The sequence below is a fragment of the Chaetodon trifascialis genome, chromosome 20 (genome assembly GCF_039877785.1).
Source record: "Chaetodon trifascialis isolate fChaTrf1 chromosome 20, fChaTrf1.hap1, whole genome shotgun sequence".
Taxonomy (NCBI): Eukaryota; Metazoa; Chordata; class Actinopteri; order Chaetodontiformes; family Chaetodontidae; genus Chaetodon; species Chaetodon trifascialis.
Genome location: NC_092075.1, coordinates 3844568 through 3860990, shown reverse-complemented (window position 1 = coordinate 3860990; position 16423 = coordinate 3844568). Strand labels below are relative to the sequence as shown.

Sequence of the window (16423 nt, the reverse complement as noted above, 5' to 3'; positions counted from 1 at the left end):
AGCTTTTTGGTTGTTGTTGTTGTTGTTGTTGATAACCAGATAGCATTGGAAATATGAAAACCCGACTATACACATCGACAAGAGGCCTCTGAGTTAAGCAACAACCCGCCGAGAAACAACCGCCTCAACGTGTTCGTACTGGATTTCTCATCCATCAGCACCATCATTTCCTTTCCTTGCTTTTTGAAACTTCAGCGATGCATTTCATGTGATAAAGAGCGGCTAAACTGGTGGACGGAAGAAAGGGAATTAGCTTGCGTCTCCCTCTGTTGATGCTTTCAGGCCCTTTTCGTTTTATGCACAATGGACTGTAATAGTTATCTGAGGACGTTTGTGTTATTAATAAGCATTCTGCACGCAACAATCACCGTCTGCAGTTACAATGATGGGAGTGTCGGTTTGATGTTCCTGTTATTGTCACACCTGAAAATTCCACGTTACGCGTTGAATATGAAAATAATAATTATAGCAATCACATAATAGCAGACTGGTGCATGCTGGTATGACGTAAAAAAACAAAGCTCTCTCCCTGCTTAACAGATTTACTGCTTCTTATTCTGTATTTTTACAGGACATCCTCATAAAGGCCAGGATTAACAAATTTAATGCTCCCGCCACGGTGCACAGGACAAGCTATAAATATGACATAATTATGTTTAATGGACATTAAACTAGTGGAGGACTTTGTTAACGGCACAGGTGTGCATACAAAAAGCAAAACTGGCTTAAAATCCTCAGCTGCTCCGAGGCATCTACTTCTCTGAGAAGGAAGGAAAAAGCCGCATCTAATCATCAAAGTCATGAGTGAGTCATGAAACTTCTATTTTATTTATTTGAATTAATTTCTCTTTACATTATAATTAGGTTAAAAGCACTGAATGTATTATACAAGAAATAGCACAGAGCACATTATCTTCAAAACAATCTGCTCCTGATGTGAATAATTATTTTCATTAAAATGTATCGTCTTTATAAAAAAGAAAATATATTCCATTACACAAAAAACAGGGAACTTCAGTAAAACGCAGTGCACGAAAGAGCAACATCATATGAGCTTGAGAGTGGTGTTGGAGTGTAGTTATCTGAACCGCTCTTCACGAGGAGCTTGAGATGATTTTCTTCAGCTTCATCACCTCCTCGGTGGTGAGGTGCAGCAGAGGGGTGGAGCTGGAATTCAGCATGAGCACAGCTGAGGGTCCCACCTCCGACTTCTCCTTCCCTGCATGCACCGTGTCTTCACTGTAGGATTTAGAGGCTGGGAAGTTTTGCTGGACTGTGGGGGGATTAGAGTCAGTTTTTGGTTTAAATGGGGGGGTCTTCTGCTCGTACGCATCCCAGCAATGTGGAGGTTTGGTGCTGTATGACTTATTAACATCTTGCTGATCAAACAGAAAGACATCCCGACTGGCTGCATTTTTCAGAATGCCACCCGGAGGCGAAGGCTTGTAGCTGGTGAAAGGATTTTGGCTCATATTAGGAAGATAACCGGTTGTCTGGATGTTTGATGTGGGGCTTGGCACATTCCTCTGCCTCACCCTTAGGTCCTCAGCAACTGAGCTCTGTTGTTGGGGGTTCCCCCGAAATGTCAGGTTGGTTGGGGGGACGTCTGCGTCGGAGCAGTTGCTTTGTCCAGATTGTTCCTCCACAGCAGGAAGACTCGGCAGCCGTTTGTCTCCGTGCGTCGTGGCCGAGGACCTGCACAGCTTAAGCCAGTTATGAAACACAGACAGCGGTATCTCGATTTCCATCTCGCCACTGTTCTCTGGAGGGAGGCCAGGCAGTATGTGGCTGAGATCGAGCCCTCTTAAGTCGAGGCGCCCCTGTCTCTCTTCTTTTTGGCACACTGTAAAGTCTGTTTTTGGAGAGCTGGGACTTTGGACGATGGCGCCTTTGCCTGGTCTAAGAGTCGGAACGGACTCGTACGTGGGGCTGCTTGGGCCCGACACAGCTTTGACATCGACGTCATTTTTCTCAGGATAAGAATACGGTGCGTCTCCTAAACGCGCCTCGCCTTCTTGAGCCTCACATTCTTCATTTCTCACCACCTGTGGGCAATGAGGAGCGTACAGCGGGGACGGTTTGTTCAGAAACTTTGGGTTCTTGCTGGACAAAGGTGGGGCAAACGACGAGGCGGGGTTGCTGTTGCTGTTGCCGTCTCGTCTCGATGCTTTAACGCTCAGGTTCAGAGGCTCGATCAGTCCAGATGAGGTCTTGTACCGTTCTGCCAGGTAGCGCAAGTGCTCCAGCGGCTCCTTCGCCCTCTCCATTGGGTTTAGACCATACCGATCGAAAGAAAACCTGGGCTGGGGGGCAGGGGGGGTATTTGGCGCCAGCACCGAGGAGGAGATCGGCATATGGGGAGGCATAACTGCAGGGTTTGGGCGATAGTAGTGAGGGTAATGGAGCGGCACAAGGAAGGCGCTCCCATGTCCGTCTCCCTGCGGGGTGTGCAGGTTCTGTTGAAAAGACCAGTAATCCGTCAGAGGTTTAAGGAATATTTTGACATTTTATAGAGCATGCTTATTCAGTTACTTGCAGAGTTAGCTTCACTTAGCTTAGCATAAAGACCGGAAATGGGAACACAACTAGCCAGGCAAAGGTAACAAAATCTGCCATCCAGCAACTATAAACTCACTGATAAACATGTTTTCCTTGTCCAATTAATCCATGCAAAAACGGAATTTGCTAGGTAGCTGTTTCCCCCATGTCGTCTTTATGCTAAGCTAGGCTAACCAGTTGCTGCCTCAGCTACATATTTACTACACAGACTTTAGAGTGGTATCAATCTTCTCATCACAGCATGAAAGCAAATAAGCATATTTTGCTTTAATGCACAATAAAAAAAAAAAGGTTTACATAACCAGGAATGCATGATCATTGGGATCTTACCCCAAACAGCCACTTCAGTCAGAGTCACATCTGTATTTTTATTATCTTGTTTGAGCGGAAAATAACACCAACCTGGCAGAGAGGTACTGACAGCAGTTTGCGTTTAGCTGGTCTCTGGCCATCATCATCGTCTTTGCTGTAGTTGGCGTAGTGGAAGTGCTTTGGCTGATGATGGCGGAAGGTGCTCATCGATATGCCTTTAATGTGGCATTCGTATGGCAGAAGCAGCCTGAACAAAAAAAGAAAAGAAAGCACATCGATCAGATTAAACCATTCGGAGAATGCGACACCCAATCTCAGCCCGGCTTTGTTTGACTCACTTCTCGTAGTGTCTGCGGGTGCAGGTGGCTGCGCTCGTGCTGCGAGGGTTTCCGCCGAGCATGTTGTACACTTGCTTCCACAGCTGCTGAGCAGTCACCTGGAGGAGTAGCAGGATTGTGAGCGAGTTTATTCTCTGCCTGCTTGCAAAGTGACTCGAACCAACGGCACATACCACAGCATTTATAGTCTACGCCAACCTGCAATGCGAGTCCCTCAGTGACCAGGAAAGAGGCCGCGATCAACGTAAATGTAATGTAATTACAGAAAACTGGAAATATTGAGTTACCTGGTGGTAGCCACCCAAGTCTCGGACAGTCTTGAACATCAAAAATAGATCAACTGAAAAACAGAAAACATCCGAATTCACGTCATTGTTACAATGTAGGGCTGTTTTCAGTCTCACTGAGTCAGCACATTATTTTCTCTGTGCATTAATTGATTTGTTTTGCTTTATAAAATGTCAGAAAACAGTGATTTCCCAGAGTCATCTTACATTGAATTACACCCTCAACCTATTTGCTTTGTCTGACCAAAGGTACAGCGCCCAAAGACATTCAGTTTAGATTTAGATTTAGACTTAAAAGAAAGAAGAGCAGCTAGAATTTGGAAATATTTGGCATTTTCACAAGGAAAGTTATTTTAATTGAAACAGAGGGCAGCCTTTTAAGGTCAACCAATTGTTTAAATTGTGTTATGTCAAAATCAGGTAGGTAAATAATATCTGTAATATCAATATAACTGTGCCATATAACAGGTTGATCTGTTTTGGTGCTTCAAACAAGTAAAATGCATTAAAAGCAGCTTCCTCTCACAAAATGTAATAAAATAATATGTAAGTACTTTGTTTGAAGCCCAGATTTGGGATTCTCTCGATGGGGGTGTCTCTCTTCTTCATGAAGACGTAGAGGTCTTTCAGAAACTCTTTCTCCATTTCTCTGATCTCCTCCGGCGGCTCGTGGGTCCTCTCCTCTCGGATCTCCCCGTGTGCCATCTCTGTGTGTGCCTAAGAACGCAGCGCACAGAAAAGGTGAGTTTCAGCTGATTATCGTGCGTCATGAATCATGTTTAGGTGTTCACTGCTCTATAGTCTTGAAAATGACGTTCATGTCTCAACAAACACTCGGGTGACAATGCGCCGCTGTTTCGAGGTCACATCCCTTTGACTGATGATTGTCAAACACTTCTGACCATATGTCACATGTTTGTGCTCGCCTCAGTGGAGTCAACCCCGTCCCCTGAGACAACATGCCATTGATGTGACGCTCAAAAATAGCAGCAATGCATTCTTTCATTCCCTAGTTTCCATTGTTTTGTAACACAGTTATGAATCAAACTCACATCTAAATTTATGTACAATCACACTGCATCATAAAAAAATCTGCTTTTGTTAAAATATCTGTTGCTGTCATGTTCCTTTAATTTAGTTATCATATATATATCATATATATAATATATATGATATATATAATATAATAATATATAACTGAATATGATAATGCCTTTCAAAATAAAATAATAAAATTTATGCTGCTAATGTTATTTTTATATATTTAGACAATAAACGTTAGAAGAGAGCTGCCTCAGCTTTAATTCTAGTACCTGAAAAGTATCAATTACATAAAATCATAGGTTATAAAATCAATCAGCTCTCTTGTTCCTCACCTGTGTTTCCATTAAGAGAATCAGTATAGATCATATTATCTCATTGCCCTGATGATCAGAGAACCAGCAGCGCGCAGCTCGGCGTTCCTTCCAGTTTGTAGTAAAAGACCTGAAATCACTGCAGGCGGTTAATAAAGTGGCGTCATGTCAGTCACACACCTGTCCTTAGTATCTGTGTGACAATGTGGGCAACTGGCAGAGGGGGGTGTTTACTCCGTCTTCCTTCTGAGATTTTCATCGTCAGACCAGTTGGACCTGTTCTTGAGCATGTGCCCAAAAACGGTTCAGTGGAAGACGCCGCACAAATTGGCAGAATAATGAGAAAACCTCTGGTTGGCTATGTCATATCCAGGTAGCAGGACGGTGTTGTGCAAAACTCTCACCAACAGTCATTTAAATTAGAGTAAAGGTCATGTAGCAGCTGTAATGAACTGAAATATTTTGTTATCAGTCACTATGAGTGGCGTGTCGAGGAGGGGCCAATTTATTCGAACGCTGCAGCGATGGCAGCGCTCGCTGTTGCTCCAGGTGTTTAAATTTGACGGCTGTCTCGTTGAGCGGTCGGGACGCATTCCTGAAGGGCCTCTTTAAGGGCGCATTGTTTCAGTCTAAATTCATCTTTCAAGGTAATATGTGCTGCACCCCTTACAGTGCTCCATCCTCATTCCTCTCATTTAATCATGATTCAAAGGTAGACCTGGAAACACTGTATGTGCACTGGGAGGGGGAGCTTTAATACACAGGACTCCTCCCTGTCTGTATCTTAAACACTGATGCAAATGAATTCCAGCTGGTTTACAAACCGGCTGCTCTTTCATGTGGCTCCAAACATCTGACACACAAACTCCTCTGATTCGCTGCTGTTTCTCCCATGCTTCATCTGATTAGCTCCCGTATCGCCCTGTGGTGAAAATGCATCAACAAACGTCACGAGAAGAACCAGAAACAAGTGCAAACGAGAGCGGAGGAGGCATCATCATCATCCTGTGTTAGTCCTTGTTGGTGGAGTCGGGCCTTCTGTCAGACAGAGGACAGGAGGCACAAGACGTGTCCCAAATGATCAAATGAGCAGTTAAATACAAAGCAGCCCAGCCGGATGGAAAACTGCCCAACCTGGCAAACATTCAGGTCAAACTAAAATCGGGGCGTGAGGGTGTCGCCTCATCAGCGACAAAGAGAGCGAATGAGCCGCAGTCATTGCTGAATGACAGTTGTGCTTTCTCTTCATTACAGTAGCGTGTTTTCATTGTGACTTTGACGTCTGTCTGCGAGGACGCCTGCCAGGCTTTGTGTGTTCAGGTCACGGCCACTGCCTTTATCAACACGCATGACACGGTGTAACTGTGAGTACACTGTGTTAAACTTGCAACAATGCAGAGACCTGACATGAGCGTTTGAGGACAGTGAAAGTTATGTTAATCCTCCTCGGCTGCCGACGACTGCAGCTCTGTGGTTAGCTGCATGGTTTGTTTCTTCTGATTTCAGCTGATCGCAAACAATTTGCGTGCTGAGACAGCTTAGCAGGACACACACCTCTCTATATTTGGAATATTTAGCAGAAGTTGGATGAATACGGATGCGTAAAACTCAAAGGCCGATGGTTTTGGAATTTGCTTTGACGTTGCAGTTCCCATTGTCACCACTGTTGCCTCCTAGAAATGCATTCATATAAAACTAATTTGCATTCATAATTACATTGTGGTGGCAATTAAAATGAATCGTTAGTGAACGAAGAGTCAGTCAAAAACAGCAGAAAGGCCTCTCGCCTCACTGACGGACACATTTTCTCTGCAATGTGGCAAACAGGGACACCAAATGTAGAAATTACTGCATGAGGATCCGCCACAAGCATTTTAGCATTTAGCATTTAGCTAAACCCAGCAAGCACCTGTTACGCAACAACCTGGGCTGTAAATCAATGGCACCCGTAGTGACGTTATCCTTAACTTTGGTGCATTATTGTGCATTGTTGCATCGTTCACAGGCCCAGCCTCTCGACCTGATATCTGTGAAATGAAGTCCCTGAAGTGAAAGTCCCGTTACATATTACATTGTTATGCATTTTGAAGTGAATAGACGAAGCTTTCTTAGCAGGTATAGAGCATAAACCTGCATATCGGGTAGATGAAACCAACACCTTTCAGCATCTTGAAAGAAAATAAACCTCACATGAATGCTCTATATGGGCATTTTTGCATATTTACTTTAATGTTGTTGTTTTTTTTACCCAATAGTCACCAAAAATTGATGACGGCAGCTGTAAGTAAAATTAGGGATGCAGGATTTAGCATAAATGACAAATGACTGAGAATAAACATCTCTCCCCTCATGTTTTCATCACCATAACATCAACACAGTTTGCATAAAGGCCATTACACAATAAAGTTGCTTCAATTCCCATCAAATCCAGACACTCTAAAAAATGCATGTTTGCATAAAGCTGAGAGAAATCCATCATGGTAACGGCATTATTTTCCTCTGCAGCACGTAGCATTTCTAAAATTCGGCCATGTGATCCGTGTTGCTGGCTGGCCTCAAAGAGTCTGAGGTAACAATCGAATTCATTGTTTCTCTCAGATTGGAGGATCGCAGGCACCCAGACGCCGCCGCCGCCGTCTGAGTCCGGTCAAAGCACCAGCGTCTGTGCTGATGGGACGCAAAAGTGAAGGGAGGCATTATGGCCTGCTGTCGTGTTTCAGGGTTTCACAACTTCACTGGGAACAAAGCACAAAGGAAAATGTGCAAACATTTCCTTAATAACAGGGCGAATGACAAAACCTCTTTGACAAGTTTAACTTTGGCTGCTTGTCGAGTGAAAACAAGCCTTTCACGTTATGTAATATGTGATATTTCCTGCATGCTATGATAGCCACATCATTGTCAGGACATCCAATAAGATTGTCCGTATCAGCGTCTGACACGTGAATTTCTGCTTCCAGTCTAGAAGATGGCTTTTAAGATGCCAAATTGTGCTTGTGGTGTTACAATTAGATGACCAAATTCAAATCCTTGTTCCTTTCAAATCTGAAAGTTATTTCTACAAACTCCTCACACGTGTTTCACCTTCACTCATTAATCCCACTGCAGATCATCACCGTGTGTTGGTATTAACGAGGAATCAGAGCCTCCAGGTTTACAGCCTGAACAAGAAGTTCTGGTCCCGATTGTGTGTTTATCATCATGGGCATCAAAGAAGGTTTACAAAGGAGAAAAAACAACATAAAATACTGGCATCACCAAAGTTAGATAACACATTTACAAGACAGCAAAAAAGATTTCACATAAGAATGAGACACAGTCAGCTGAGGAATGTCACATTATTATTATTATTATTATTATTATTATTATTATTATTATTATTATTATTATTATTATCACTATTAAATAAGTATGTGCTGATTCATTCATTTAATTTCTTGCAGCCAGCTGAGCTGCATTTGTTGACAGACTCATCACTGAAGTGTAGGTGTAACTAACTGCTGTAACAGCGGCTTCCCTGAAACTGGTGCATGAGTGAGTTCTTTACTAATGATAACTGCACCTGTGCTTCAGCCACAATGACAGGTCAGAATATCTGAAGTGAAAATATGCTAATTACAGTTGTGTCAAAGCAAGTCGTGCAATTAGAACATAGGGTTCCATTAATAACAGTAAATTGTAGCTTTCGCCATCTTCCAATTCATGCTGTCATGAAAAGGATTCAATCGTCTGCTGAACCGGCATCGTTACCTGACAGCACTTTCAGGTCGAGCATCACAATGCACGGAGATTCAGAAACAACCCGAGAGCTGTTTGATGATGACGAACCTGCGAGACCGTCACCCTCAGAAAGATGAAAAACGATGACATCATCACGTTTCTGAGTGAAGTGAAGCTTCTTTGATACAAACACAACGATCGTGTGTGAAGTCCAGTACAAAACACACATTGGTGGATCGTACAGAAGGTACCCAGTGTATTAGAAACATAACTGAAGCATAGAAGTCATTACAAGTACACTTTTACTTCTTATACTTTAAGAAGTGTGCTTTTCAATAGATGTCATTAAGTTCTATATAATGTTCTGCAATACTTAAAATGGTATTTCAAAGTGTACTTTATTGTAAGTATATTAAGTGTACTAAATTACAAATACTTTTAAGTGATAGTGTACTTATGAAAAGTGTGCTTATTTTCAAGGCATCGTTTGATGTATATTCAAGTATATTTCTGTACTGTGAGTGTGTTTCGAATGTTCATGAATCCTGATTTTCACTGCTGTTCTTCAGTACAAAATTTACAAAAGTTTTGCCAATTTAGCAACTATTTACACTTCAAGTATACTCAAGTGGTGCTAAAAGACTACTTGAGCACGCCTAATTATACGTGAAGGTGACAAAATAGCTCAAAGGGTAGTTTAACATTCTTTAAAAAGTATAATTCAAGTATATTTTTTCACCTTTGTACAGTTTGTACAGAAAAAGAAATCGCGGCATCGTCACTCTGCAGGAGATCAGACTCTGATTTAAATCAGACGGATGAAGGTCTGAAATCTGTTCATTTAATTGTGTGCGAATCATTAAAATAAAGACTTGAGTGTGCAAAAACACAGTGATCATGTTTAGAGAGAAATCTTCTCACGGACCTCCTCGTACATTTCATGAGGGTATTCGACTGAATCCATAACACAGCAGCGTGACTGCCGCCTCTCCAGCAGAGGATACGTGTATGAAAGGAATGTGCTCTTCATATAGGCAGAGGAAGAAGAAGATTGGTTATTGTCGTCCTGTATTAGACCCTCCTCACATTACGCAGCGACAGCTCGTGTACTCAAGTGACGGCTGATGCTCAGATGTCACAAAATGTTGCTTGCACACCTGGTTTCATACCACAGAGCTAAACTGTCACTAAATATCCTCTGAAGGTGTGTCAAGATTCTTCTATTCACATCATTTAAAAACACGGCTGCACCAATTAGGTCATCTTGCGTTGGATTAGCATGGGAGGATCCAGGTGAGGCGCTGCAGGTCTTCATAGATTTCTAAGACAACAAAACAAATCCCTCTGCAGTTGAGACAACAATATAACTTCCTAAAACAAACATCACACCTCTGTCTCGAGCTCACCAAAACGTTCCCTCAGTGCAACACCGCCTGAGGTGTTTAATGATGGGAAATGAAGGCCATTTTTACAGCGAAGTTAAATAAATAATCACATTATGATCAATAAAAGATGAAATAGTCTTTTCTGCTCAGGGAGACCATTAAACCTGGCTGCTTCTGGAGCTGATGGTTGTGAACCTGAATGCAACACACACACAGTCATTCATTTAGTCATTTATGTAGTGTAGTAAATAAAGAGATCTGTTGTAATATAATATTTAAATACACCATGAAGAACTACACATACATTATTTAAGATTTCTAAATGAGTCACATTTACAGTCAAAGTTATACTTTTACTCCTATATGAATACTTCCTCTTTCTTTTCCTCCATTAGTGTTGATTTATGTCTTGTCCTGCAACCATTGTTGAATGATTCCAGTATTTAAAGCTCACTTTACATTTTCCATGAATTATTTAATCTCTCCGCTCAGATTTCTGGGAAAACTTTATCTTTCATTCGTCAGATTGCTGATCACATATTCTGATGGCTATCACATGCAGGGCTGAGATACACGTAGCATGATGGGATGGTGCGAGGGTGGAGTCTTTCTGCTTCACCTGTTACACCCTGAAACTGTGCAGCGAGAGTGACGTGTGACGGCGCCTCAGCCGATGTGGCAGCGCAGGTGAGGAGGAAGTGTTCAGACCAAATGTGCATAACAGATACGGAGGTTTAATGGTTTTGGGGCTGAATATTAAACTCATTGCACCCTCATAGTACCTAGAAAATGTAGATGCAGCAGTCAAAATGCAGAGTCTGTTCTCTTTTTGTCAGTGTAACTAGTTGTACCAATAAAATTTGAATTAGTTACAAATTGATACAGTAGAAAATACGCAGGTCTAAAAGTAGCAACTTAGGGTATCAGAAATATAACGTCAGTACAGAAAAGCCGTTACAAGTACACTTCTACTTTTTGTATGTTTGACATATATTTTAAAAACGTGTACTTAGATGTTGTTTTACTTATACTAATACTGCAATACTTAAAATGGTATTTCAAAGTACTTTTGAAAGGTGTACTTTATTCTCAGTGCTATATTATAAATTGTACTTAATTGTAATTTTAAAAAGTGGATAAAAAAAAAACCAAATACTTCTAATAGTACTAAAGTGTACTTATGAAAATATACTTATTTTCAAGTCCTTTATAATGCTAATAACTCTTAGCATGTTGAGTGAAAATGTGAGTTACTTTTACTTCATTTGAAGTATCTTTAAGTATATTTCCAACACAGTAGTGATATAATATCATTGTACTTCAGGTGTGTTTTGAATACTCATGAATCCTGATATTCTCTGGTGTAAAAAGTTATACAATTTAGCAACTATTTACACTTCAAGTATTATTCAAAAACTCCTTGAGCACCACTTGAGTATACCTGGGCTAGCAGCGGCTATGTCACCAGCTAGCTTCAGATTGATATAGTCCTTTTGTTTCAGCAGCGTTTTTGGCTGCTTGCGTGAAACAAACCGTGAGAGCTGAGCGGCTCTTATCTGCTCAGGTTTGTTAGAAAGGCAACAAATAAGTCGGACCTCGTATTGAAATGCTGTCAAACTGCTGTTTCCAACCTGCAAACTGAAGCCTCGAGCTCAACCGCATTTCAGGAGCACAAAGAGGCGGGCTGTCTTTGGCGCCAATCTAATCAGCTTTCCTCGCGTCTCCATCGTTTTGCTATCCAGTGAACGACGCATAGCTGCAATTTTGAAATGCTGGCATGCCTGTGGGTGGACTGTGTGCACACAAAGCCATGACGCATAGCCACTCTCAGGCTAATTAACGTATAAGAACGTTGTGTACTGTGCAATGCGCTGCACGCTGGTGTTTGGTATGTTGTTTTAAAATTGCCGGTCAGCTGAGAGATTTAAAGATGTGTGTCAAACTGTGGCTCCATGCGTCAAGGCTTCATGAAGACAAAGAATGAGTTGACAAACGATGGCTGTGATTGCGCGTTTGCACATTTGTTTGCATTTCTGTGGACAGAAGAAGTGTCAGCACTGGTGGAAAATCATGATCCACGAATATAAACAAGCATTTCAAATGTGACGGATGATTTGTGAGTAAGTGAATCACTTTTACTTACTAAATTTATACATTTCCTCCTTAAAGTTCATTCCTCTAATAACATTTGCTTGTGAAAAACTTTCAGTTCATATAAATGTGAAGTTTTTTAATGAAGCTTTACAGCATTTTATTTGTTTGTGGGGTGGAAAACGCGTCATAAATTACCCATAAATCATCCGACAGGTTTGTTTTTATCCTTGGATCATTAAACACACATTTGTCACCAGTATTAAGACGAACTTCCCTCCATAGATTTCTTTTCGGAGCAAACGTGATTTCTCATCAGATTTAAAGATGCCCACTGGACTTTCCTTTACGCTGACGTCTTCCGCACTGCTGAGTTTCTCGGCACATTAGCGCCACCTGTAGGCAGTGTTGAGGAGTAACTAGTTACCTGTAACGTGTTTCCTTATTAAATAACCAAATAAATGTAATTGTAATGCATCACAGTGACTAAACAAGGTGTTGGTGATTACAACACAAACAACGGTTACATACAAAGCTTACAAGGAACTAAGATAAGATAAGATAAGATAAGATAAGATAAGATAAGATAAGATAAGATAAGATAAGATAAGATAAAACTTAATTGATCCCGCGTCGGTGAAGTTAAGAACATCTGCAGACATCTGGACAGGCTCCACTCATTGTGGATGGGCTCAAATTGTGGGCGTCAGATTTGATTGGCTCGTATTTGAAATTGCACTGCCATTCGTCTGCCAATCAAATCAATGCACATTGCTCTTAGCAGTGAGTCTGCCATACCTGTGACCAGCTGACCACGTGATGGCGGGTGGCCACGCTGTCGGACAGGAGCCCGTGCTAGAGTCAGAAAAGGGTTCAAACGTCAGCGTACAGCAGGGACAATAGTTAGAGTACTTTGATGAAGTGGTGAAAATAATGACATTACTTAGTGTGACTAGGAATCTAGGAGTAACCTTCTTAACATTGCCTGTGGATGAGTGGAATAGTGTGAAACCACTGCAGGAACACGCATCACGTCACGCATGCATGTGATGTCACACTCCTTTGCACTGCTGCATATCTCTGGTCGAGGTCGAAAACTCAGCCGCTTTAAAGGTTCAATCAGTGTTTGAATCGTGAACATTTGCGCTGTGTTAATCACAGCAAAAACAAGCCAAAAAAAGAGAAAACAAACCGACTCATCCTCCCGTGCTGCATCTGGCTGTGGCTCGTGTGCAATTAAGACATTTGCAGAAGTGAGAGGCTTCCACTTACTGCCACTCAGAGCCAAAAAGGGTGTGACAAATTGAACTGACTGTGACACAGATACAGGAAACCACAGAGCAGGTGATAATCAGGCTAATCATCTGCGCTCAGCTTCTGTGTGCTGCACTCCTGCACTGATGTTTGGAATGAAAATACGCCTCTGTGCGACATGACAGGCCTGTTGCATTGTGGGGCAGTGGAGGGACATCGGGGGAATGAAAGGCAGATGAAATGAGGATATGAAGACAATGTGGCCTTTCTCTTGAGCATGATTTGGTCCAAAGTGCTTGTTTGGATTAGAGTTTATTTATCTGTTCACATCAATCAGCTTCAATCTTACTAGAATTTGGACTAAAAGGAAAAAATAAAAAGTTCGTTCAGTGTTTTATTGTTGCTTCATCTCTTGTAGCTTTTCATGTGTCACTTCTTGAAAGCGCTGCTCAGTGAAGTGCTGAAGGTTCAGGACTTCACCACACGGTGGCGCTGTGGCTCAAGCTTTCGCCTCGCTCTGCCTGAGTGACATTACATAAAGATTAGGCTGAATATGGCGTGTAATATTGCATGTGTTTGAACTTAAATGAAACCTGCTGCCCCTGTTTGGCTCGCTCTGCCCTGCACGTCTCCCAGCATGCAGCTGTGTCGACCACGGAGAGGCTTCTTATTATCCATGTTGCTGATTTTATTTTCTGGTCGTAGATAACATTTTTCATTTCTGCCTTGTGTTTCTGCCCCATACAAGACTGACTCCAATGCATAGGAAATGAAGAGCGACGTCAGATTTACTCGGCGGCCGCGCTTTTTCAGATCAGCAGGCCTCGCCACATTTGTAATGGAACTGTTTCAAGGCAAAGATGCTTGAACCTCGCCTCTGTTCTATTGTGACATCCATAAAAGCAGAATCCAAAATCCCGCCGCTCACTCTGCTCGTCTCCTGCAAGTCGTCAGGAGGGTAAATTATAATTTCAGAGACAAATGGCGAGATTGACACCAGATATGTTTGGTGAACTGCTGCAAAGGTCACGCCAAAGAGGGACTCCAAATGTCAAACAGCCGTCTCTGAAGTTTAAGCCTTTGTAAGATCTGATGGATTGATATTCTCTTCCAGACTCCAAAAATGTCATTACTGATATTTTGATGCAGATTATGTGTTTGCTTCTCTGATAATGCTAATTGAGCATTGACGGACGTTGGTTTCATGATACAAACTTCTGCCGTGTGTGTGTGTGTGTGTGTGTGTGTGTGTGTGTGTGTGTGTGTGTGTGTGGGTGTGTGTGTATGTGCCATGTTGAGCATGTTGTGCGCTTCACTGTGTGGTGGTAGAGGGAGTGTTATTTTCAGCAAATACCCCTGACCTTTTTTTGCCCTTAGTGGCCTTTCAAACCCAGATCGAATTTCTAACAGCGATAACCACCTGAGGCACCATAAACCAAAAGGGGCATATTAACAGTTTGGAGGGCGTTTGTAACGTAGCAAATGTCACTATTTGCATGCCGGGGAGTCTCTAAGGCTTTCGCTCACTCAATAAAAGAACATTTGTTTTAGTTTTCCGCATGAAAATACACCAACCTTCTCCTGTTTTTAAGAATAAATGAATACAAAAAGTGGACCCAACCACTGCCCGGGGTGAAGGTTTCAGCTTCGAACAGGTGAATCTTACATTCGTTTGTTTCAAGGCCACCATGGGCTGAATGTTTGGGATCAGGACCTTTTGCAGAAACATTAATTTAATGAGAAATTCTGGTGGAAATGGGGACAGTCTGTGTGTTTCATGCCTTTCTGCCTGGAGCAGCGCATGCATTTACCGTCTTTCGACGCTACCACAGGCGGCGCCAAAGTCATTTTGTCTGTAAGAGGATCATACAAGTTCCCATAGACTGCACCTTTTTATTGGGAGTCAGTCAAACATTTACACGCATACTGTTTAAAAACTTCAAGCATACATTAACACTTCAGCTTCAAGAGTCTCCAGCGCTGTGACATGTATCTGTCCATTAAAATTAAAGCTGGTGCCAGGCGACAGAGCTTATCTTAGCATAAAGACAGGAAGTGAGGGAAACAGCTAGCCTTGGCGCTGTTGACAATCTACCAGCACCTCCGTTACTGACTGAGCTCATACTGTCTGCAGTAAAACAGCAGCCAGCTGATACAAACTTATGTGCAAATGTAGAAATAACTGATGCAAAATCTCGTTGTAAGTTAAAGACAGGATCAAACTCTTGCATGCTTTAACATTTTCCAGGTCATTTTTAAGAAGGTAAACATCAGGTAACACCTGCAGCGCAACAATCTCGCCCGAATGACTGATTTTCCAGTGGCAGAGCTGGAAATGTGTAAAATATGTCGTTCTACACTCACAAATAAAGAAACTGCAGGTGAGAAGGATGTCTGTAGATTTTTCCCCTCAGACAGAAATAAACAAGACTCCTTTCAACTCCCGCTTCAACTTAAACTGTCTTTTGTTTAGCTTTTATACGTGAGCTGATATATTTGTTTTGTCAGACACGCAGCATGAAGGAAATAGTTTTGTGCTTCAAACAGAAATGAAAGAGCTCACTGGAGTTAAGTGAAATGAATTCAGACAGTTTGTGCCATATTTCCCTGACGAACTGTTCCCGTCCATTATGAACTCCTAGATGTGTTCACGATTATTGATTGACGGCTTGTGTGTTATCCAAAAGTGACGCCAGATCGAAAATAATAGCAATGATTGTGAAGTTTATTTATGTAGCACAGTTACAAAGTGCTTTACAATGAGACGCACTCAATATAAAAAGAGTCAGGCAATAAAAACTAAGCACGCTATAAAACACAAAGAGAGGAAAATGAGCTAAAATGCCATAAAACAAATGAAATGACTAAAAAGCACATTTCAAAAAGTGTGTTTTTAAGTGAAAAGCATGTTTTAGCTGTATGATGACTAACGACTGCAGCACAACTGTGAACAGAAACTCAGCTCATGCGTCTTCGTTGGCGGTAACACTGGAAAGTTTGAACCTTCCCTCCTCCTCCTCCTCCTCCTCCTCCTCCTCCTCCTCTTCCTCCTTCTGCTCCTTCTCTTGTACTTCTCTTTGTAAATGATACCCAATCATCAGCTGGTACATCAGCACACCCAC

At 42.0% G+C, this 16423-nt stretch overlaps 1 protein-coding gene across 1 annotated transcript; it reads right to left on the bottom strand.

The window, feature by feature from the left end:
- Positions 1–1014: 1014 nt before the first annotated feature.
- Positions 1015–5046, bottom strand: arid6 (AT-rich interaction domain 6). The gene is made up of 6 exons (XM_070989279.1): positions 4873–5046; positions 4051–4213; positions 3497–3549; positions 3210–3307; positions 2962–3118; positions 1015–2456 (listed from the first exon to the last, which is right to left on the bottom strand). Exons 1-6 carry the CDS (start codon positions 4882–4884, stop codon positions 1095–1097), a joined length of 1845 nt encoding a protein of 614 aa, XP_070845380.1. The 5' UTR covers positions 4885–5046; the 3' UTR covers positions 1015–1094.
- Positions 5047–16423: the final 11377 nt, after the last annotated feature.

Coding starts and splice junctions, on each gene's coding strand:
- arid6 (XM_070989279.1), bottom strand. Junction 3,308..3,496: donor ACTTGGGTGGCTACCACCAG/GTAACTCAATAT, acceptor CTACTCCTCCAG/GTGACTGCTCAGCAGCTGTG. Junction 2,457..2,961: donor TGTCAGTACCTCTCTGCCAG/GTTGGTGTTATT, acceptor TCTTTTCAACAG/AACCTGCACACCCCGCAGGG.